The sequence below is a fragment of the Myxine glutinosa genome, chromosome 11 (genome assembly GCF_964187855.1).
Source record: "Myxine glutinosa chromosome 11, kmMyxGlut1.1, whole genome shotgun sequence".
NCBI classification, from domain to species: Eukaryota; Metazoa; Chordata; class Myxini; order Myxiniformes; family Myxinidae; genus Myxine; species Myxine glutinosa.
In genome coordinates, this window is record NC_136271.1 from 104,438,998 (window position 1) to 104,464,409 (window position 25,412).

The following is a 25,412-nucleotide window of genomic DNA, read 5'->3' on the forward strand; positions in this document are numbered from 1 at the left end:
GGTATTCGATTTGTCATTCTATTCATAATCCAACGAATGCTGTTTTTGAGCAGTTGCATCTGTGGTACTTCAGTCGATTGAATTTCGGATTTCATGATGTAAAATGCCACCTTGTATTGAAAGTCACCTCTGTGTATTGATTGCATAGTGCCCAGGAGACGTAAACCCGCAATTGTGTCACCGAGACAAAAACTCTTTGTTTAGATTCATGTGCACGAGGATAAACTGCAAACGTTTGCCAATGTACCCGAGATATCTCAACACCTCACGACGGACATCAACACTCGTGTGCACGCTTGCCCGGTAAGCACATATAGCTAAGATTGTGAATTCCTCCACCATTTGTGCTGTATATACAGCCATACATTTATGTCCTTGCGTTTTGCGTCGTTCACCACTGTCAGTGTGGTACACTTCCATCATGAAGTCCAAACATCAGTGTTCCAACCACATACAACAGCAATGTAGTAAATAATCAATATTCGACACATGGTACAAGCTTATATGTTCTTTAATTTGCAGAAGTATGACAAGGGGCTGGACAAGTTATTGGGATTCCGTGTCTTTGGACTTACCTTGTTTTGAAAGTCAAGCCCCTATGGATTAGACTTAGAGATACAAGGGCGTTCTCTTAGGTGTGCTCTTCTTTTTCTTTCCTATGCAGTACATGCATTGTGGGTAGCATCATTTGCTGGGTGTGCAGTTGTGCCGCTGATACAGAGCCCCTGAAGATTATAACAGGAACTTTAAATTTGGCCAGTGTCGGCAAGAGCTCGCCTAATTTTCGCAAAGTGTACGTGGGATCTTTCATGCCCACTAATTAATGCTGGCAGATGGGACTAGTTTAACGTCCATCCTAGGGATGGCGCACACATTGATGCCTCGCTCTGCCTGCAAAACACCGGGATGACAGTTTATAGCTGGGCTGAGATTCAAACCCAGGCTGGGCCGCTCAGAGAGGAGTGCCACAGGTGTGGTGATGCGACAATGTTGATTGCTTCCTGGTTTGTATCTCCGTGGCTGTTGTCCAAGCATTGTTTGGTGTAGTCTTTAAACTTTTGTTTGGGTTAAACTATAATGTATAGGATTTTTGTATGATTTGTGTTAGGTTTTTTTTGTGGGAAAAGTGAGCATTTGAGTCAGTTTAAGAATAGAGTGTGTTTTTTTTTTTTAGGCCTAGCTTTATGAACTTCTAGACTAGTTGTGGTAGGCTGTATTATTTTGATGTGTTTATGTAAGAGTGGTTGCTGCACAATATTTTGTTTTTATTGTCTTTAAGGGATTTTGGGTACCATGGCATTTTTAGGTTATTTCTGCAAAATAATCTCAGAGTGGGTCCCAATGTCCAGACATCCATAAACATTTGACTAAAACATCTCCTCGCAAACAACCTGACCGATTATGGACCAAATTTGGTACGATGCACGAAGACAGCAAGGTCTCATGGAGTTGTGCTCTCCATCTGGATGCACCTCCTATATAGGGAGTGATAGGGTGGTTTTGCCCCAAATATTTGTATTTTATTCAAAAATCTTCTCAAAAACTGCCAGACAGATCCAGACCAAAATTGCCACAAGAAACTGAAAAGGGGGATTTCACCTCAAATTCGGGTAATTTATTTTAAAATCTTCTCGGAAACCGTGGGGAAATAACCATCAGTCCCCCACGGGGCTATTTTTATATCCAGCATTTTCGTACCTTGACAATTCAATCTTGAGTCAATTGCATTATCTGCCTCCTACACCTGATGTGGTCTTCACCTGAATTGTTTTATCCTCTACACGTAGCTAGTGTATTACCTCTTCCCTGAATATCATTAATTCCCCACCTGAGCCTTGTTACATACAATCTGACATTCCAATTGTGATCTGGTCACTCTCCTAATGGTCTAATGTCCTGACTTGTATTACACAGCTTGGTTTATTAGTGTTTGGCCTGAATCTCTTTTGCATTTTGTTTTGGATATGTAAAAGTCCACGCATGTATGTGTAAGCAGGTACGTGTGTGGTGAAGTTAATTTTAGGGTTTAGTATCAGGGGGTTAAGTTGGCAGGTAAGAATAGGGAGATGGTTCATATTACTTGGAGAATGTCATTTGGCCAAATTACCGTACTGTTAAACTGGCAAAGTTTATGGGAAACAAATGGAGTAAACATAATCAACTTCTCACATCACTCCTAGAGTTTCTGCAAGCAATCCAGACCACCCTGCGGTGCTGTCGGTCGAGTCCTCACCATTAAACCCACTACGATGTGGTTTGCGATGAAATCCCAGGAAGATCTTCTTGTCAAGTAAGAGCAAATATATAAAACAGCATTTGTTACCTCCAGCACCGAATGTGGACGGAGGTTATGATTTCACTTCTGTTTGTTTTTTTTGTGAGCAGGATATCTCAAAGTTGTGGAATTTGCTGGACATGTTGGGTGTGTGATAAGGACGAATTAATTATGATTTGGTGAAGATCCAGATGAGGATACAAGAACTTTTAAAGTGATTCTTCACCATTGAGCGAAAGGGCCAAAAACTATGTATAGCACAATATCTCAGTAATGGTTGGATTTGGATGAAATTTGGTGGGCAGGTTGGGTGTGTGATGAGGACGAACTGATTCGATTTTGGTAAAGATCCGAATTGGACCTATCAGTGGGAGACGAAACGTAAACTGTTCAGCCTGGTGGAAGTATGCACTCCAAGATGCCATTCTGGGTTATTTATTTCCTGTGGCGTTCATTAACTTGAGGTGCAGGAAGAAGCAGAGTTTGTTCTTTGGCACATGATGAGCTGGATTAAAAATAATAATAATAATTTGTCACACATTATCGTATGAAAGGCACAGAGTTATGGGCAGACTTTAAATGTGATTTTAAATAAGTGTCGTCGTTTACCTTTTTGATGGGGGACTATGTATTGCATTTGCATGGTGGGCTAGAAAGTAAGATTTGTAATAACATATGCAGACTCCTATCTTGAAACAAAAATTCACCTGTTTTCACCATGTGCATCAGCCCGACCTTGAACCAGACAGCTGCAACTCAGAGACGGACGTATCACCATTTTATTTATTATATTTTAACGGGTGGATGGGCAGTGATGATTAACAGGATCAGATCCACCTTTAGAGGCCATTTTTCGGCCTTAGAGGCCATGATTAACAGGAAAAGAAAAAAATGAACCAGCCGATTATACAACAAGCGGACAAAAAATGGAAACTGGATAAACCAGAGACAAGTATATTGAAAGCAAAGGCTTCCGCACAGGTGTGGCCCGTGTGTTAATGAAGCAAATAACATCCCAGCATGCTTAGAGTCATGTATAAAAATGCTGCATAGGCCTGGTTGCCTATAATTATGGCTGCAAGAGGAGGCCTCAGTGACTTTGACAGAGGGTTGATCGTTGAGGCACGTTTGGAAGGAGCTTTAGTGACAAAGACAGCTCAACTTGCTGATGTTTCATGAGAAACAATGTCGAAGGTGATGTTGAAATGGAACTCCAAGGGGAAGACATCATCAGCAAAGGGCAACAGTGGGCAGAAGCACGTACTCTAGGATCGTGATATCTGTGCGTTAATTTGAAGTGCAATGCAAAGCAGGTGAGCAACTGATCAATTGACTGCACATTTCAACTTGGAGCACGATCAGCCAGTTTAATCAAAAATGGTCCGCAGAGAACTCCACAGAGCGGGATACCCTAGACTGGATAATGTATTCAAAGTTCCGTGGATCGGCAAGTAAGGGGTGGACATGGCTTCATGTTGAATGTTTTACATATAGCATTAATGGCGCTTCCAAAGAGAATGGTGAATACTTCTTTTTTTTAACGAAGTCATCTTGAATCCTGTGAAATACTGAAGATGACTTTTGCACGTGAGATGGAATTGATTGTTATTAAATTGATTGGACCCAGATGGAATTAAAGGAAGATGGAAAAGATATATGGAAATGCTGTTGAATACCGAGAATGAATGGGATGGCAACATAGAGAGTAACCCAGTTTTAGGACCGGCAGAGAAGATAACTGAGAAGGAAGTTGAGGAAGCGATAAAAGCAATAAAAAAAAAAACCCCACCTTTAGAGGCCATTTTCCCCCGCAAAGCGGGGGTTGGCCTTTTTCGGGCACCGTGGTTGTTGTTTTTGTTGGTCCCCTTTTTGAAGCAATGTTTTACGGCCGATGCCCTTCCTGCCGCCAACCCTTTTTGTCACCTTTTACGACAAACAGGGAATTACCAGTGAACTGGTACTCAATTAGCCGACCTTGGAAGGATGACAGGCTGAGTCAACCCCCCTGGCGTTAATTCAGCGATCGACCGGGATTCGAACCCAGGATCCGAGGATCCTAAGCTGGCACCCTAGCCGCTAGCCCAACACCATGCTAACAAAGCGATAAAAGCAATAAAAAAACAAAAAAAAAAAAACCTTTAGAGGCCATTTTTCCCCGTAAAGCGGGGGTTGGCCTTTTTCGGGAACCGTGGTTGTTGTTGTTTTTCGGTCCCCTTTTTGAAGCAATGTTTTACGGCCGGATGCCCTTCCTGCCGCCAACCCTTTTTGTCGCCTTTTACGACAACCAGGGAATTACCAGTGAACTGGTACTCAATTAGCCGACCTCGGAAGGATGACAGGCTGAGTCAACCCCCCTGGCGTAAATTCAGCGATCGACCGGGATTACGAACCCAGGATCCTAGGATCCTAAGATCCTAAGCTGGCACCCTAGCCGCTAGCCCAACACCAGGGTTATAGCGATAAAAGCAATGAAGAGTAGAAAAGCGGGAGGGCCGACAGGAGTTGTGGGAGATATGTTGAATGCAGCAGGAAGTTGGGGTGTGACGAGAATGACAGAGATCTGTAATCTGGTGGTGAAAGAAGGCTGCATTCCAGTGGATTGGGAACTGAGTACCCTCGTCCCTCTACACAAGGGGAAAGGTGACCCTCTAGAGTGTGGCTCGTACCGAGCGATAAAGTTATGGGAGCATGGAATGAAGGTATTGGAAAGGGTGTTGGAGAGAAGGATAAGGAAGAAAGTGAAGATCGACGAAATGCAGTTTGGATTTATGCCAGGAAGAGGAACGACAGACGTGCTTTTCATTGTGAGGCAGTTGCAGGAGAAGTACATGGAGAAGAGGAAGAAGTTGTTTCTTGGGTTTGTTGATCTGGAGAAAGCATTCGATAGGGTTCCACGCACACAAAGTATTGACATGGGCATTGAGGAAGTTAGGAGTGGAGGAATGGTTGATCAGAGTAGTGATGGCAATGTACAAAAGAGCGCTCATAGCTGTAAGGACGAAGGACGGGAACAGTGGTGAGTTTGAGGTGAAGGTAGGAGTGCATCAGGGGTCGGTACTAAGTTCACTACTATTTGTAGCTGTGATGGAGGTGCTGGCTCAGAACGTAAAGGAGGGTTTACCGTGGGAGTTGTTGTATGCAGATGATCTGGTGTTGATTGCGGAAAGTATGGATGGACTGAAGGAAAAGATGAACAAGTGGAAGGAATGTATGGAGACAAAAGGTCTGAAGGTGAATATCGGAAAGACAAAGGTGATGGCAAGTGGTAAAGCATGTGGTGAGGTGGAAAGAACTGGGAAGTGGCCCTGTGCTGTGTGTAGGAAGGGTGTCGGAGTGAACTCCATTCAATGTACAATGTGCGCTGAGTGGGTTCATCAAAAATGTAGTGGTCTGAGAGGGTCATTAACCAGTGTGGCAGCTACATTCAAATGTAAGGTGTGCACAGAGGGAGCTGCAGATGGAGGAAATGTTGAGTTGGATCTTGGAGACGGCGTGAAGCTGGAAGGTGTGAAAACATTTTGCTACCTCGGAGACATGCTGAATGGAGAAGGTGGATCAGACTCGGCAACGGTTGCTGGAGTGAGATATGCATGGAAGAAGTTTCAGGAACTGAGTGGCGTGCTGATGATGAGGGGAGTGTCGGTGAAGCTGAAGGGAAAGGTGTATGCTGCATGTGTGAGAAGTGTTATGATTTATGGGAGCGAGACATGGGTAATGAACGTAGAGCAGCAACGAAGGCTGGAAAGGGTGGATATGCGAATGGTTCGGTGGATGTTGTGTGGAGCATCTTTGAGAGAGAGGAAGACAAATGATGAATTGCGAAAGATGATGGGAATAGAGCCTGGGATTGATGCTGTGAAGATGAACAGGTTGAGATGGTTTGGTCACGTGTTGAGGAAGGATGAAAGTGACTGGTTGAGAAGAGTGATGGAAATGAATGTAGAAGGAAGTCGAGGACGGGGAAGACCGAGAAAGACTTGGCGAAAGATTGTGGAAGAAGAAATGCGGGCAAGGGGGTTAACAAGCAGAGATGCAGAAAATAGGGCAAAATGGAGAAGATTGTCATGGGGACCGCAAGGCTAACCCCCGCTCTAGCGGGGAAAATGGCCTTTAAAATGCATGTTGTTGTGTTGTTGTATGGAATTGATTGTTATCCTTTGCATTGAGAGGCATTTTAACAGGGGCAGGGCAGATTCTGCAAGGGGTGTGATGCGCCACTGATGTGGCAGAGCCCTCTGTGCCTTTGATTTGTTCAAGATAGGGGTCTGATATGAGGGTAGAAGAGGTGGGAGAGAAGGTATGACTTCACTATTTTGCATGCGTAATTAATAGATCCTTGACAGGTAAGGATTTGTTTATTAAATGTGTTTGCTTCATTAAATGGATGCTTCTTTGTTACAGGATTGAGGATGATTTTTATCGTGCGTGCTATTCTTTTCATTCGTCATACAGCGAGGTGAGCATCATGTGATCATTATGTAAGCTTAAAGTTTATTTGTATTTATACTTTGAGAAGAAAATGATTTTTACGTGCATCTTCAAGGGAGATTGCTTGTTGTGTGCATTGATGTGATTGTATTTGGGTTTTTGGGTCCTTATTTGAAACATCTGTTGTAGAACTACTGTATTTTGATGGAAAGGTAGAATTGGGTGGGAGAGCACTAAATCTTGAAAAATAAGGTCTTGAGCGGGACTAGTTCACCCGTTTGCTACGGGAGCAGTAGGGGGGGGGAGTTATGATATTATCCTTATTATAAGTCAATTATTATTACAATTGTTACGTTAGTGGGGGGTAGGTATGAAATACCTTAAAGTTCAGAATGTGTAGATTACAATGCTACGTATGCCACAAAGAAGCCATGTCGATGTACGTAAGTAGGCCCTCTGTCCGGGTAAGAGTGTTTGCATGTCGCCATAAGGGGCGTGGCTTTGTGCTAATTAATTATAGGGCTTAAAGATTAATTCCCCAGTGTGTAATTTGCCTCCTGTGGTCTTCCCTTCGGTTTTATTACAATCGGCCAGCCAGGAAATTGAGGGCTCAGTAAAACCACGACAGCGATGTAATGGGCTCATTTGCTCACCACGCTGCCAGGTCCGACAGAAACAGCATTTACCGACCGGCAAGGGAATGACATCATCGGAATGTTCCCAAACAGAGATGAGACTCCCCCCCTACGACTCGTAATGAAGAGGCCACACCCCGGCCTTCGTGGTTGGTGGAGGTGCGATGGATGATGGAATAGCGCTCGGTGACTGGACAGAGTGTGACGTCAGCGGTCAAACATTCGAGAGCTGGAGGAAAAAGACGGCGTCTCGCCATCTTGGTCTATCTCTTTGTGCTGGCGTTTGTAGGAGGCAGTCTAATTTTCTCTTTGTTCTGACTTGGTTGCGGGCGGTGGTGCATTTTTGGCACGTGTGCGCCTGTGGAGAGAGACTGAAGGGGAGAGGTTCGGGGCAGTATGCATCGCGGGAGGTACCTCACTTTGCGACGTTGAGGAGCGCAACTCCGTGCCATTTTGTGTGCTTCCCACACGGTGGTTTGGAGGCGACAAACGTTTACAAGCCCTTGGTTGAACTGCAGAGCTGATTGCCGGCCGATTACCAAATCATTTTCTTTTCTTTTATTTCTCCCTGTGTCTAATTGAGTCGGCGTCCCTCACCTGGAGGGTCCCTCACCTTAGCCTATTACCATTAGTTTTTACCTCAACATTTTTATTGTGCTTGCATTATTTTCATTCAATCATTAGTTGTTGAATTTTAATTTCTTGTCTTGTTCTGTTTGTTTGTGGGTTCGGATTAACCCAGTGTCGGCCATCCGCTCAGGTAAGACTTTAACCCTTCCCCGTGCACGCGAAAAGATAATCCCACCAAGTTCGAAATACACCTTGGAGTTAAAGCTCGTTTCAGTCATTCGTCCTCTTGGGGTGTTAACCCCGGGGATGTGACACTATTACTTCTTATGTTGGATCATGTCATTGAAAAGATCAGACCATGCCCACCATTTTAAATTCCCGAAAACAAAATTTACTTCCGTGAGGGTGTCGGGGCTCTGTTACGTCAGGTCGTCTTCAATGACGGGCTTGAACAGTTTATTCAACGGCGCAGCCGCGTGAGCATGCCAAAGTCTGAAGCCTCGGCCTAGTGTCAGGTGTGCTTATATTTTCTTTCTTTATTAGACATCCTAGGGATGTAAATGAACACTTGTTTTGCTCTGTACCCATTGCACATCAAGCCGCTTTTGTACATCGCCCATGAGGCTCGGTTTGCAAACCACCTCCTACAATTCCAATAGAGGAGACACAATTAGTCTTTCATGGAAAATGTTTTTCAAATTTGTTTTATCTTCAAAAGAATGGACAGTAGTGAATACACATTTGTGTTAAAACGTTAGTCCATTGAACCTACCTTCATGAAGAGGGAGATATCTGTAAAAACTCACAAAGACTGTATTTTACATGGTAAATGTTAGATCAGGTCATTGAAAGGATCAGAACATGCATGACATTATGACATGTTCGATCAGGTCATTGAAAGCATCAAAACGTGTATGACATAAACCATGTTCGATCAAGTCATTGAAAGGATCAGAAAATGCATGACATTATGACAGGGTAGCTCAAGTCATTGAAACACAGAGTTCTATAAATAAACAAGAGTGCGCACTTATCACGTGACCCTGTGCCGTTTCGAAGTGAGCCGCCATTACCAAAGAGGGCAAATCAGCGCTGTTTACATCAGCCGGCGGCGACATTCAAAACACCACAACGGTACAGTTTTGTTGATGTTTTACCGCATGTGATGTACTAAAGCTGCAAGAATATTGCATGTTACAGCATGCCAATGAAAATAAGCCATCAAGGAGACACCAACTGACAAAAACTATTTTGTTTTTCGGACAATAAATTATATCACTGTTGTGATCTTGGATTTTCCGGTGTGTACCCTGGTTAGAATAGGTACACCGTATCCCTGCGTGTCGTAAGAGGCGACAAAGAGGGTTGGCATCAGGAAGGGCATCCGGCTATAAAAACATTGCCTCAAAAAGAGAACCATGACAATTACAACTACATATGGGCAGGGTACAGCCCAAAGTGGAGATCGGTTTCTGAGGTTTGGGACATGGAATGTAGGGACAATGACAGGGAGATCAGGAGAAGTGGTGGAAGTATTGGTCAGAAGAAGAGTGGACATATGTTGTGTGCAAGAGACGAGATGGAAGGGAAGTGGTGTGAGAATGGTGAAGGGAAGGCAAGGACATAAATACAAGTTTGTGTGGCAAGTGTGCCCAGAGGGCGTGATTGGTGTTAGTGTCCTGTTTTCTGAGGAGTTTGGAGACAGTGTGGTGAGTGTGACTAGAGTGAGTGATAGGTTGATGATGGTGAAAATGATGATTGGAAAGCTCTTGGTGAACGTCATCTCGGGATATGCTCCGCAGGTTGGTCGGAGCGATGAAGAGAAGGACAAGTTCTGGTGTGCGATAGAGAAGCTGATGGAAAACGTGAAAGATGAGGACGTTGTTGTGGTAGGAGGAGACCTAAATGGACATGTGGGAAGGAGTATGGATGGTTTTGACGGAGTTCATGGGGGTTACGGATATGGTGTGAGAAATGGAGAAGGTGAAAGGATTTTGGAGTTTGCTGATGGAGCTGATTTGTTGATTTGTAATACTCAGTTCCAGAAAGGGGATAATAAGCTTGTTACATACACGTCAGGTGGGTCAACGACAACCGTTGACTACCTGATGGTGCGTAGGCGAGATAGGGGGCACCTCATGTTGCGTGACCCTGTGTGACACTATTACTTCTTATGTTGGATCATGTCATTGAAAAGATCAGACCATGCCCACCATTTTGTGTTTTTGTGTTTCAACACAAAGGTGTTTCACAGCACCACTTGGTTGTCTGCGACATAAGGGTGAAAGGTGCGAGGAGAGCTCGGCGGGTGAAGTACCAACCGAGAATGAAGGTGTGGAGGTTGAAAGAGGTGACAGTAAGGGAGGCATTAAAAGAGAGGCTGAGTAGGGTAGAGGATGATGTGGTTGAGCTTGAACGTGGTTGGATGTCAATGAAAGATAGTCTGTTGGGAGCCGTTGGTGAGGTATGTGGATGGACAAAAGGACCACCGAGACACTCGGAAACATGGTGGTGGGATGATGAAGTTGGAAAGAGGATTGACGAGAAGAGGAAGAAGTTCAAGGAGTGGCAGAAGGCGAAGGGTACGGGAGCAGAAAAAGCAGAGCATGAAAGTTATAAGGCAGCCAAGAAGGCTGCAAAGAAAGAGGTAGCAAAGGCACAGGAGGCATGTACGAAAATGTTCGGAGAACGCTTGGATTCGGAAGAGGGTCAGAGAGCGGTATTCAGGATTGCAAAACAGATAGCGAAAGAGGTGTGATGTGATGGGGGTGAGTTGCTTGAAGGATGAAGTGGGACAAATCGTGGACCCAGATGGAATTAAAGGAAGATGGAAAAGATATATGGAAATGCTGTTGAATACAGAGAATGAATGGGATGGCAACATAGAGAGTAACCCAGTTTTAGGACCGGCAGAGAAGATAACAGAAGGAAGTTGAGGAAGCGATAAAAGCAATGAAGAGTAGAAAAGCGGGAGGGCCGACGGGAGTTGTGGGAGATATGTTGAAGGCAGCAGGAAGTTGGGGTGTGAAGAGAATGACAGAGATCTGTAATCTGGTGGTGAAAGAAGGCCGCATTCCAGTGGATTGGGAGCTGAGTACCCTCGTCCCTCTATACAAGGGGAAAGGTGACCCTCTGGAGTGTGGCTCGTACCGAGCGATAAAGTTATTGGAGCATGGAATGAAGGTATTGGAAAGGGTGTTGGAGAGGAGGATAAGGAAGAAGGTGAAGATCGACAAAATGCAGTTTGGATTTATGCCAGGAAGAGGAACGACAGACGCGCTCTTTATTGTGAGGCAGTTGCAGGAGAAGTACATGGAGAAGAGGAAGAAGTTGTTTCTTGGGTTTGTTGATCTGGAGAAAGCATTCGATAGGGTTCCACGCGAAGTATTGACATGGGCATTGAGGAAGTTAGAAGTGGAGGAATGGTTGATCAGAGTCGTGATGGCAATGTACAAAAGAGTGCGCACAGCTGTAAGGACGAAGGACGGGAACAGTGGTGAGTTTGAGGTGAAGGTGGGAGTGCATCAGGGGTCGGTACTAAGTCCACTACTATTTGTAGCTGTGATGGAGGTGCTGGCTCAGAACGTAAAGGAGGGTTTACCGTGGGAGTTGTTGTATGCCGATGATCTGGTGTTGATTGCGGAAAGTATGGATGGACTGAAGGAAAAGATGAACAAGTGGAAGGAATGTATGGAGACAAAAGGTCTGAAGGTGAATATAGGAAAGAGGAAGGTGATGGCAAGTGGTAAAGCATGTGGTGAGGTGGAAAGAACTCGGAAGTGGCCATGTGCTGTGTGCAGGAAGGGTGTCGGAGTGAACTCCATTCAATGTACAATGTGCGCTGAGTGGGTTCATCAAAAATGTAGCGGTCTGAGAGGGTCATTAACCAGTGTGGCAGCTACATTCAAATGTAAGATGTGCACAGAGGGAGCTGCAGATGGGGGAAATGTTGAGTTGGATCTTGGAGACGGCGTGAAGCTGGAAGGTGTGAAAAACATTTTGCTACCTCGGAGACATGCTGAATGGAGAAGGTGGATCAGACTCGGCAACGGTTGCTCGAGTGAGATGTGCATGAAAGGAGTTTCGGGAACTGAGTGGCGTGCTGATGAGGAGGGGAGTGTCGTTGAAGCTGAAGGGAAAGGTGTATGCTGCATGTGTGAGAAGTGTTATGATTTATGGGAGCGAGACATGGGTCATGAATGTAGAGCAGCAACGAAGGCTGGAAAGGGTGGAAATGCGAATGGTTCGGTGGATGTGCGGAGTATCGTTGAGAGAGGAAGACAAATGATGAATTGCAAAAGATGATGGGAATAGAGCCTGTGATTGATGCTGTGAAGAGGAACAGGTTGAGATGGTTTGGTCATGTGTTGAGGAAGGATGAAAGTGACTGGTTGAGAAGAGTGATGGAAATGAATGTAGAAGGAAGTAGAGGACGGGGAAGACCGAGAAAGACTTGGCTAAAGATGGTGGAAGAAGAAATGCGGGCAAGGGGGTTAACAAGGAGAGATGCAGAAAATAGGGCAAAATGGAGAAGATGGTCATGGGGACCGCAAGGCTAACCCCCGCTCTAGCAGGGAAAATGGCCTTAAAATGCATGTTGTTGTTGTTGTGATCTTGGATTTTGACGTGGCGACCCAGTTTTCAATAGCGTTCTTCCTTATGCTGAGATACACCCACACACCAGATTAGACGTTGGTACTTCGCTTATTTTTCAAGATATTCCGCTCACAAGGTTCAGACATACATGGCGTCAGACATACCTGGTGGCGGCCATCTTGGATTTTGACGTGGGTTGCACCCACACACCAAATTAGAATTCGGTCCTTCGCATACGCACGCACGCACGGACGGACGGACGGACGGAGGGGAAAACCATAGTCCCCCTTTCGCTCCGCGGTGCGACAGGGGACAATAACTGTGTATATCGCCGATACAAATGACTTCTGTTCAAAGCTGAACATTGGCATGCAGCCCTAAATTGTCAATTTAAGGTAAGAAAATACACTCTTTTATCAAATGCATTTGTAGGAAATACTTTTTTCTTATTTATTTCCATAATTTGGCTAAGATAAAGCTAGGTACGGTTTCGTTCACGAGTGACAGTTTTACGTATTGTTTACATTCAAACTCGTACACCAATGCATGTACATCCGGGTTATCCGAACAATTTTTGCCTTCTTTGATAATGGCGGACGTGCCCTCATGTGCACACACGATCTTAATGTTAGCGGTATAGGAACTGCGCACTCTTGTTTATTTATAGAACTGTGCATTGAAAGGATCAGAACATGCATGACATTGACATGTTAAATCAGGTCATTGAAAGGATCAGAAAATGCATGACATTGACATGTTAGATCAGGTCATTGAAAGGATCAGAAAATGCATGATATCAGAACATGTTAGATTAGATCATTGGAAGAATCAGACTGTGCATGACATTATAACATGTTAGATTAGAGCATGCATGGCATTATAATATGTTAGATGAGGTCATGGAAATGACATAATTAATATTCCATTATCATAAGTCTTATTACTTTTGTTATGAGAAGTGGCTTTGGGAAAACACCACAAACAACGCCTTGGAAGAACTCCATGGAAGTGGCAGGAAGGATTGTGTTATTAATCCTTGTGGGGTATATAGACGACAATAGATCTACAATCAGGTGCGTTCGGCGACGTGATAAGCATTGAGTGATGTCCGGATTCCTCCACATTTTTTGTTTAGTGTTACAAAGAGCATTTGCAGCTGTTTAAAAAACTAATCATACATGTTTGTGGTTTATAATATTTTTACTTCTGGTAGAGGCCATTGGGCTGTTGCTCCCACAAAAACGCCATGATAAGCTATTTATAAACGTTGACACGACGTTTGTTCAAGGAGGAAAAACCCCTTGGGGAGGTGGGACATTATTAGTATTAATATTGTTTTGTAACAACATTACAAACATTGAGTTGTTTATTTCAAACATTACAAACAAACAACATTGAGTACCAGCTTGCTGGGATGAATGATCCCGGTGTGTACTCCGGTTAGAATAGGTACACCGTATCCCTGCGCATTGTAAGAGGCGACTAAGGGTTGGCGTCAGGAAGGGCATCCGGCCATAAAAAACATTGCCTCAAACAGGGAACCATGATTGTCATGGGGCTCGCAAGGCTAACCCCCGCTCTAGCGGGGAAAATGGCCTTAAAACGATCATTCATTCATTTCATTCAACAACATTAATTATCATTCGTTTTGTTATTAGAAGCGGCCTTGGAAAAAACGGCACAATAAAGCTAACTTAACATGGATATACACCTCAACATGCAACCCCATTCGTGGCAATGGTGGGGAAAACCTCCTTGGGGAGGGGGGAAAATGCGCTACAACCTTCATTGTGTGACCCTTAGTCGTCCTCCTGTCAAGTTTGGTTGAGATCGGATAAGTAACGATTGAATGTATCGCGGTCAAAAATCGTGAGACAGACAGACAGCCGCCAAATTGCGTATTTTAGTATGATTGTGAGAAAGGGGTAACGGAAGACATTTGAGAATATACATGTTACAGGAATAGTTTTCGTTGGCCAATTAAAAAAGAAAATTCCACAACTTAGTCCAACACCACTAAACAGCAATGGAGACAACATGCAACCTTGTCTGACCCTTCAAATTCAAATAACTCCAGTAACCAGAGACCCAAGTCACTTCAAATTCAGATGACAACCTGCTGCAAATTTCATTACATTTGTATTCATTGTAGGTTTTCTCTATCATGCATGCAAATTGATCTGATACTCTATATCCACCCCTCTCTACATCTTGCAAACGAGTAATGGGAGTCCACAACCATCCTCTACCCAACTTTTCACCTTTATTCGCTTTTATATTTATCTGCTTTATCTGCAACCGCTTGAATGGTTGACACAAAACTTTCAACATTGGAGCACCTACCCCTGGATAATTTTTTTCAACAGTCACATGATGATTGATGGAAAATGGAAAAAATTGATGGAAAAAAGATGGGAAATGGGGCCTGCGTTCCAAAACATCTTTTTTTGTCGGCATGGGTTGCAGTGTTTCAAATATCAGAATTAAACGTCCTCGACCTTGGTTGAATTATAGCTTTCGATTCGATTAAAGATGCGCGAAATTTGGAACATTTTTATTGTTGCGCAAAACTGCATGTGTGATGATGTAATACTTTAAAGGTCCACAGACAGATTTTTTTTTTTTTCATGTGATTATATAGATTTATATAATCACAGACCCGAAGACCTGGCGCCGTGCTTCCGTCATAGCCCTGCCGAAGCCCAACAAACCTGCGGAAGATCCCAAGTCCTACAGACCGATCTCGTTGCTCTGCGTCCCATTTAAGATTCGGGAGAGGATGATCCACAGCCGCATCGACCAAATGGTGGACCCACAGCTCCCGCGGGAACAAGCCGGTTTCCGTCGTGGCAGGTCAACAGTGGACCAGGTAACATTATTCACACAAGATATCGAAGACAGCTTCCAGGACAATGAGAAAGCTGGCGTAGTGTTCCTGGACCTGACAGCTGCATACGACACCGTTTGGCACCGTGGACTCCACTTGAAGTTGCTGAGGACAATCCCGGACCGGCATATGGTGAACTTCATCATGGAGATGCTGTCAAACCACAGCTTCGTCCTTCAGACCAGCGACGGCCAGCACAGCAGGCTCAGAAGACTGAGGAATTGTGTCTTGCAGGGTTCTGTTCTCTCGCCGATGCTGTTTAACATCTACATCTACGACCTGCCGGATACAACATCCAGAAAGTACGGTTACGCGGACGACCTGCCCATCATGCTGCGACGACCAACATGGAAGGCGATGGAAAACGGTATCAACCAAGACATGGGCACCTTGGTAGCCTACCTCCGGAGGTGACGTTTGCAGCTCAGCATTGGTAAGACAGTGTCAGCGGCATACCATCTTAACAACAGAGAAGCAAAAAGGGAACTGGACGTGTTCGTTGACAACAAACGCCTGGAGTTCCAGCAAGCCCCAAAGTACCTCGGTGTACGCCTAGATCGGATACTGTCCTTCAAGCAACACCGAGAAGAAGTTAAGGCCAAGGTGACATCAAGGGTCTCGCTTATCCGACGTCTCGCTGGTACGACCTGGGGAGCCTCCGCCAAGACCCTACGAATATCCACACAAGCCCTGGTCTTCTCTGCAGCCGAATACTGGGCCCCAGCCTGGAGCATAACCCCACACGTGAGAAAGGTTGATGTTGCCATTAGCAATGCCCTCCGCATTGTAGCTGGTTGCTTGAAGCCCACCCCGGCATTCCACCTGCCAGTCCTAGCGGGAATCGCCCCGGCCGGCCTCCGACGGGAGGCTGCTACCCTCACCCTGGCAAGGAATGCCCAGAAACATGACTGGCACATCCTGCACAACACCACAACGATAGTGGTGCCTCCAAGCAGACTCAAGTCCCGCCATCCCTACAACAAGGCGGCACAAGAGATACTCAGTTCTATCCCTGAGGACCTGTCTAGAAGCGCACGGCTGGCGGCATCTTGGAAGCAGGTGTGGGAAACAGCCGGGCCCACCCGCATCCACCGCTACATCTGGGACCCAGGAGGTGGCGTCGTAGGAGAAGACCTACCACGCCTGCAATGGACCTTGCTGAACCGTCTACGTACGGGGGTCGGCCGCTTCAAATCATCGCTGAAGATGTGGGGTCTGGCAGACAGCGCCGCGTGCGAGTGCGGCGAGCCTGAGCAGACTGCTGAACACATAATTACCACCTGCCCCTATACAGACCACCTTCAGAAGCCGGCCTCTTCGACGTAGGACCAGAGATGAGGGCATGGCTGCACGACACTGAGCTGGCCATCTGATGATACACCAAAGAAGAAGATAGATTATACAGAAACGGGCAAGAAGGACCTTGGTCAGGGAGGTGACCAAGAACCCAATGACCACTCTGACAGAACTACAGATTCCGTGGCTGAGAGGTGAAAACCTGCCAGAAGGACAACGATCTGTGCTACACTTCACAAATTATGCTTTATGGGAGAGTGGCCGGACAGAAGCCACCCCTGAGAAAAAGGCACATGACATGCAGCACACCTGGAGTTTGCAAAAAGGCACATGAAAGACTGAGCATGAGGCAAAATATTATGTGGTCCGATGAGACGAAAATTGAACTCTTTTGCCTGATTGCAAAACGCTGCTTATAGTGGAAACCGAGTACAGCTCATCACCAATCTAACATCATCCCTACCATGAAGCATGATGGTGGCAGCATCATGCTATGGGGATGCTTTCCAGCACCAGAGACTGGTAGACTTGTAGGGATAGAGGGAACAATGAATGGAGCCAAATACAGGCAAATCCTTCAGGAGAACCTGCTTCAGCGTGCAAAAGACCTTAGACTGTGGCGAAGATTTATGTTCCACCAGGAAAATGACCTCAAGCATACATCCAAAACAACCCTGGAATGGCTTCGGAACAAGAATGAAGAAAAAACAAAACAAAACCAAAAAACTGCAAACGTTTTGTGCTTTTGCTATTCCTCATAAATGATTGTTTTAGCCCCTTAATCTTATATAATTCTTTTTTCAACCCCCCCCCCCCCCTCCCCCTGAGTGATCACAGATACAGTATATAGTTTTAATTACTGGTGCTCTTTTGGTGGAATTGATAATTGGAATAAAAAACGTCTTTAGGTTTGTGACATTTATAGCATACCTTTCTTGGTTGACAAGCGGTTTAGCAAAAATGTGCAAAATGATTTTAACAACACTGTATATATATATGTGTGTGTGTGTATATATATATATATATATATATATATATATATATAGCGGATATGAGGATGGCATTTTAAAAATTGTATTGTATTGGAAATGGTGATGAACATTGGTTGGATATGGCCCCTCCTGCCTCCGGAGTTGTGTAGAGATAAAAAGGGCGTCTCGGTAGTTAATTCCATAAACACCACATTGCAGGACCCGATAAAACCCTTGTTCAGTAGCTTATATCTTATTATGTGTTTTAGAGTAAGGCTGTGTCTCCCATTAATTTAAATACTCCATTGCACCGAGTGAAAAAGAGATAGATTCCCTTCATTCCCATTCCCAAAAACCTCCATTCCCCCTTTCGTCGATTGGCAATTACATCCCCTCCAATTGCCGCCATTGACCACGAGGCAGGGTCGGAGAAGAAAGGCGTGTCTCCACCTCGTCAGAGAGGGGAGGAGTGAGCCAGCCCCACTCGACCAACCATGAACAAGGGGTTTGGCTAGAGAGGGCGGAGGAAGAGCGATCGGGGAGGTTCGCAAAGGTTGAGGGGCGGGGCCTATATAACCCGCCGGCGGGGCGTTCCCCAAGGAGTTGAGACAAGAGCTGGGTCGAAAGGGATGAGCTTTTACAAGGACGGAGAGACGAGTACAAAGGAAAGAGCTGGGTCGTCAGAGAGTTGCGCTTTTACTGAGTCCAAAGAAAGAGCTGGGTCGTCAGAGCAGATGCGCTTTTACTGAAACAAGCAGCTCCGACCCGTGACTCCGCGCACACGACAGGCTCGGTGGCATCAGCGGCCGTCGAGGTCCAGCCCGACGTCCCGTGCGGGATCAAGCTCCAGCCAGCTCTGTGCCGTCCTCCCCCCTCCAGCCACACACCTCCTTCCAGCAATCCACTCTGCGATTCCCCGCGTGAGTCAGTGTCTTTGTTTGTTCTGTCCGGGGTAGTAAGTAAGCCTGTTAGATAAGCTAAATATTTCACTGTGTCACCTGCGTCTCATGTCCCTGCAAATAAACGTGACTGCTTTCTTTTTGCTTATGTGTGTAAATAATAATAAACCCAGTTACTCTTCTGTACGTCTTCTTCCTCTTTGCATTCGGTCGCTTTAGAGTTTTCCAGATTGAGCAGCTACGGCGCGATACGGCCAAGGTTTGGGTAAATCGGGTTTTAGTCGGGGAATAACTGTTCGGCCGCGGTTATACCACCGCTCGGTAAAAATAACATCCTAATCCGCGGACCGTAACAATATATATATATATATATATATACATATATATATATTGTTGCGAATATGGAATTTGGCCTCCATATCCGCTTGTAAATATTCCCCTATTTTCTCCGATACTCCCCAACTCTCCCTTACCCCATTCCCTAGTCCCATTGTCTGTAAACAACACCCATTAGAGCCGATCTTCCCCTTCATCCCCCCATTAAATGTCGTGCCCAGGTCCCCCGCACCACACGTAGACAATTATAGGACATCTTGCTAGTTATTCTTAATCTATGTCAGTTAAGGACTTGTTTCCATTAATTATGACTCTTCGTTGCACCAGAATGTGATTATATGGCACCTGTTAGGAAGTTTAGGACCTCCCCATACCTCTCCGCATCTCTTCCCCATGAAGAAGCGCCAACTACAACAACAACAACAAAAGAGGGGGGCGGCGCGGTGACGGCATGGGGAGTGGGCGTCCTCCTTCCGGCTCGGTTAGCCACCATTGACCACGCGCTCCACGGGGTTACCACGAAGGGGCTCCCTGTCGGCCCCTCGTCAAGGGCGGAGCCGGTAACCCCCGCACCCAATGAGAAGCCATGGGCCGATGCCATCTGGGGCGGCGCTAACGAGCCGAGGGCGTGTCACTCCCCGCCGGAGATATACGCGGCCCCGCGCCGGACGTGAGAAGAGATGCGCCCCGAGCTTGGAAGGAAAAGACGCCACCCTCCCGAGCGCTGAGCGACCTCCCCAGCTTGAGACCAAAGTCGCGACCCACAAGCGCTGTGATACCTTCACGCATCTCTGGACACCACCGTACGTGATTCTGTCCCTGAGCCAGGTGCACCTGAGCCATCGCGACCTGCCTCCCCTTTTCATCAACCCCCGTGTGAGTCAGCATTTTGTCCCGTGTGTCTGTCGTCTGTCCGGGGATAATATAAGAGTGTGTCTAAGTGCCTGTCTTCCTGTAATATACCTCTAGCCCCTGTAATCTAACCTTTTTCCGTACGAATATACTTGAGAATCGAAACCCTGGTGTCGTATTGTGTCATTATAACCCAGCCGGGTGTCTTCTCTTTCCTATTGAGCCAGCGTAGCGCGATTAGTCAACATTCGGGCACAATCGGGTAACTTGTACGGATACGGCGGCCATCCCGCTCGGCCCACCATACCATCAAAGTCGTATCGGTAACAATATATATATATACATGTATATATATATATACATGTATATATATATATACATGTATATGTATATACATGTATATGTATGTATATGTATATACATGTATGTATATGTATATACATGTATGTATATGTATATACATGTATGTATATGTATATACATGTATATGTATATACATGTATATGTATATACATGTATATGTATATACATGTATATGTATGTATATGTATATACATGTATATGTATATACATGTATATGTATGTATATGTATATACATGTATATGTATATACATGTATATGTATATACATGTATATGTATATACATGTATATGTATATACATGTATATGTATGTATATGTATATGTATATACATGTATATGTATATACATGTATATGTATGTATATGTATATACATGTATATGTATGTATATGTATATACATGTATATGTATATACATGTATATGTATATACATGTATATGTATATACATGTATATGTATATACATGTATATGTATGTATATGTATATACATGTATATGTATGTATATGTATATACATGTATATCATGTATATGTATATACATGTATATGTATATACATGTATATACATGTATATGTATATACATGTATATGTATATACATGTATATGTATATATATATATATATATATATATATATATATATATATATATATATATATATACACACACAGTGTTGAGTAAAAATATGGAAACAGGAATAGCTGGGTGTAAAATGCAAATAACATGTGAAAGAACGTCAGGTCATGTATAAAAGTGAAATGCTACATAGTACAGTCAATGTGCTCATTCAGTGCACTGTGATTGATTGTTATGCAAATAAACAGTAATTGCCACACATGGAGAAGGACAAAGAAAAGTATAGGTTGTGATATCATAATTGTAGTGGGGTGAATACTATGGCTGCTGTGATGTCATTAGCTCGTGAAGGCCACTCCATGTGGAAGATTTCAGCGTGACTTTGTTTCGGCAAGAGTATTCACGACTCCATGGAGGATACTCCAAACTGCACTGTTGACAATATAAGCGGTGGAGAAGGAAAACCCAAACTCTGAAAGTGATGTTTGGCATCCTAGTGCATGTTCTCTATGTGTTGTTCAAGGTGCCAGTAGCTCAAGGTCCCCCCTCCCCCCCCCCCCCCCACAATTCTTAACCTCGACCCCTCCCACTCATTTTGCATGACATGTGAACCCATAAATGTTATACTGCATTTTGTTTAGTTTTTTTAATTGAAGTTAGCCCTAAACAAGCTGAGAGCCACTAATTTGTAAAGGGCTACAAAGAAAAGGAAGAAGGGGAAAAACTGGCAAAACCTTCACCTAGTCCTCAAACCAGGAAACCTCTTCACAGGACCATGCACTGCAGGAGGAGGTAACTATGCCAGGTGGAAAAATAAACTTTCCAACCCCCATTAACGAGATTATGATAATTGTACGAGTTTGCTCACAAGGAACGCCAATGCAAGAGGAAGCCATGAGGCATATCAAACCTGTGCAATGGGTGTCAACCTATGGCTGTTTGTCCAAGGTCTATCCTTTTAAATTGCTGAGCAAGGAAGCAGCATGAACTAATTTTATTTGGTACGACTCGGATGGGGTTTGCCGTATCGACGTCCCAGATTCAGAGCGGACTCTCTCCAACCATTACACCACCAGTGCTGTTTTTACTTGAACTCCGTGTAAAGGAGCCTTAAAGCAGTAAAACAAATAATGTGCATTCAATTCCCCATGATAGAAACACCAGTGCATACACATTTTAAACGTCAGAGGTTGAAATATTGAAGATTGGTGTTTTAAATTCTGAAGGAGGAAAAAAATTAACATTCATATTGCTTTATTTTACCTTTTCCTTGTTTTGAGCATTGCATTTCATCCTGTGCTCTCGTGTCGGGTTTTCTTTGCAGCTGCGGGACTTTGTTTCGTATTTCAACCCTGTCAACGTCTATCCAAATGTAGTTCCGCCTGGAAGTACAGTCAAGGAAGTGCAAGAACGGTATTTCCAGCTCAAATACACTCCACCATTGTGTCGTGATAAAGGAAGGGGCACTTGTGAGCACCATGGTTTCTGGGATGTGAATCAAAGGTGATTAGGATAAGGGAAGCAAAGGTGAAGTGAGGAGAGAGAGAGAATGGGTGGGAAGGGGAGAGGACAAGTAGATGGGGAGGGCACAGGATGAGGACAGGAGCAGGGGGAAGAGGTAGACATTAACAGGAGCAGGAAGAGGAGATATGATGGAGGAAACGGTGAAACAGGTGGGTGAAAAGAATGGCACAAGACAGGGAGATAAAGGGATGACAGAGATAAAGCGGACGACACCATTCCTTTCTCACTGAAAATTGGGTTCTGCTTTCCTGCTGGATTTATCTGTTGATTCCCATGAATGAAATACTAAATGAATGAAAGCGAACAAGGATTTATTACTTCAACACTGCATATTATAATTTCAGTGTGAACCCCTTTTTTGTTTCAGCCTCTCGTCCTTTTGTCACCACCCGAAAGATCGAGGGGAGGAGATTGTTCTTCGGCCTTTAGGAAAAGTGCAACAAGCTGACCACTTTCCTTCTCCACAACCAGGTAACACTTCACCGAGACATTGTTGTCCTACAGAACACCAAGTGACATTTGCCATCTTTTTTTTTAATCTAAAGCTGAATATGCAGTCCTTGGCTATTACTGATGATGAAGTAGAATGACCTCATTTTTGACAAAATATATTTTCCAGATGATTTTGAAAGTCTGTTTGGGGGCATACCACCACCAACCCACCGCAAGCGCGTATCCAGAGCAGCAGAGAAGAAAGATTCTGAAGGCAGTCCACCACCAACCTTACCTATTGCACTTCACCATCAAGAAAATTCTCGAGTTGCATCGACGTCTCCAGAATCTACACACATCAACAATGTGACTGCAGTGCTGGCTAAACATCCCCTTTCACATGATGATGATGTCCCTAAAAATTCATCCAAATATCAACGAAGGTTGTGCAAGCTGGAGGAGCATTGCCCCAAGTTGATAGATGGATGTGAATAAGGCCGAAGTGTGCAAGGTAATGGCCTCCGGTGCAATGACTTGCATTTATCAAATCGAATGAGCACTCCCTTCCATCACCCTGGGAATAATGGACAAACAGTCCAACAGTACGGTGAAAGTCCCTTCCAAGATACAGCTTGAGATTGATGGGAATACAACAACAACAACAGGCATTTTAAGGCCATTTTCCCTGCAAGAGCGGGGGTTAGCCTTGCGGTCCGCATGACAATCTTCTCCATTTTGCCCTATTTTCTGCATCTCTCCTTGTTCACCCCCTTGCCCGCATTTCTTCTTCGACCATCTTTATCCAAGTCTTTCTCGGTCTTCCCCGTCCTCTATTTCCTTCTACATTCATTTCCATCACTCTTCTCAACCAGTCACTTTCATCCTTCCTCAACACATGACCAAACCATCTCAAACTGTTTCTATTCACAGCATCCATCACAGGCAATATTCCCATCATCTTTCGCAATTCATCATTTGTCTTCCTCTCTCTCAACGATACTCCACACATCCACCGAACCATTCGCATTTGCACCCTTTCCAGCCTGCGTTGCTGCTGATAGGGATATTTTCCTGCAGTAGTATGTAATAGATGAACCAAAAATTCAATGTCCATAAACTTGTCAGAAGAGAGTCACAAATTTTAATTCCCGAGGAGGACAACACTTTCTGTCCACAAAGAAATACACAGCAAGAAACAATAACCTTTATCAAACCATATTACAATTCACAAATTACATTGCAAGATTCACAGAAGGTCCCAAGTGAAATCCTGGTACAGTAGAGATGTACATCAAAGGAAACATCATAGAGATACAGTAGCATGCACAGTATAGTCAACATACAGTGTAACCATACAGAATCGACCAACCAAGCAAAACATCCTAAGTACAACATTTACATCATTACAAACCTAGTGAAAATCCTAAAGTACAACACACCAACATCTTACAATTCCAGTGCTAATCCTGATATTTGGACATCAGTTCTGATTTTCATACAAGTTGAAGTGGGAGGAGCAAGTGGAGGGGGGAGGAGCGAAGAGAGGGGAGGAGAGCAGTAGGATTGGTTGGGCAAAGTTTGGGTGGGAGGGAGCAAGGATCGGGGGATACAATGTGATTGGTCGAGTGAAATATTGAGATGAGAGTACTCCCCGCTGAGAGCAGATCTGCATTTTCAAATTCTTTAATGAGAAGAATGTGTTGGTCGAGACTCTTCGGCGCCAAGACTCTATCAATCATAACGTTGCGTTCACGTTATTATAACTTTGCAGCAACGTTTTATAATGCCATTGCAGGGACATTAACTTTATGGTTTAATATTTAGAAATCTATAAAAACAGGCATACAATAAGAAAGTCCTTATTTAATCAAAAGGTCACTCAGTAGCTATGACAATCACATCCTTTTTCAATCTGCAAACTCATCTTTTCCCTCATAAGTCAAAATAATACTGCAATCCCACAAAACATCTTTACTGAGAAGATATTGGATCAGAGAGCCAGAGAGAGCTAGCCTACATGGATTTTTATAGGATTTTATACTTTAGACTAACCCCTATCAAACACTAACAAGCTATAAGTTTTTTTATTTGATTCAGTGTTTAACCATCGTTCTTTGAAAGATTTTACTAAGAATGCTGACTTTCATAAAACTATCTATTAGATAAATAGAAAGAAAGTGCAGTGGGCCCATCCCCCATCGGCCAGTGCAAAGCAAATCATCCATCTTCCATTGTCCAACGGGAACTCTTTTTGCCCAAACTCTGCAAAATAATTACCAAGTATTTTGCATTCACTTATCAATACAATGTTTAGCTTAGACTTTGCACTGAGTCGATTATTCACTAGTTTTATAAACAAAGGGATTTGTAAAGCAATTCAGTGGATGCTAATTACTCCAGGCAGCTGGTCAGACATTGTGGCATCAGTTGTATTATTTAATAATTATTTACCAAGAAAACTATCTTTTCTCCAATTTGCTTATATAACTCAATAAGACATACTCGATCTAACATTACATTATTTCCAAAAACCCTATTTGTAATCATATTACCCTCAGTCATAAAATGATTTTGCCATGACAATATGTGGTCCACCATTGCCTCCACGAAGAATTTACTTTTCTCGAGCAAACGAACTTGGTCAGAGTGTCGGAGACAACTTGCCAACTGAAGGAAATCCCAAATTCTGCATGGAAACCACAAAAAAACTTGCACACGGGGTCAGCAGGTTTGCAGCTCATAGAAATTACTTGCTTCATAAATTTACACTTCCA

General features: G+C 44.1%; 1 protein-coding gene across 1 annotated transcript in view; it reads left to right on the plus strand.

The window, feature by feature from the left end:
* The window catches only part of DCLRE1C (DNA cross-link repair 1C), a 51,422-nt gene extending 26,637 nt beyond the window's left edge, over nucleotides 1-24,785 (plus strand). The window contains exons 9-14 of the mRNA XM_068129888.2: nucleotides 205-303; nucleotides 2,181-2,290; nucleotides 6,677-6,731; nucleotides 22,007-22,095; nucleotides 22,574-22,677; nucleotides 22,826-24,785. Of these exons, the coding sequence (XP_067985989.1) occupies nucleotides 205-303; nucleotides 2,181-2,290; nucleotides 6,677-6,731; nucleotides 22,007-22,095; nucleotides 22,574-22,677; nucleotides 22,826-23,133 (765 nt within the window). The 3' untranslated portion in view covers nucleotides 23,134-24,785. The remainder of the gene's footprint in view (nucleotides 1-204; nucleotides 304-2,180; nucleotides 2,291-6,676; nucleotides 6,732-22,006; nucleotides 22,096-22,573; nucleotides 22,678-22,825) is intronic.
* Nucleotides 24,786-25,412: the final 627 nt, after the last annotated feature.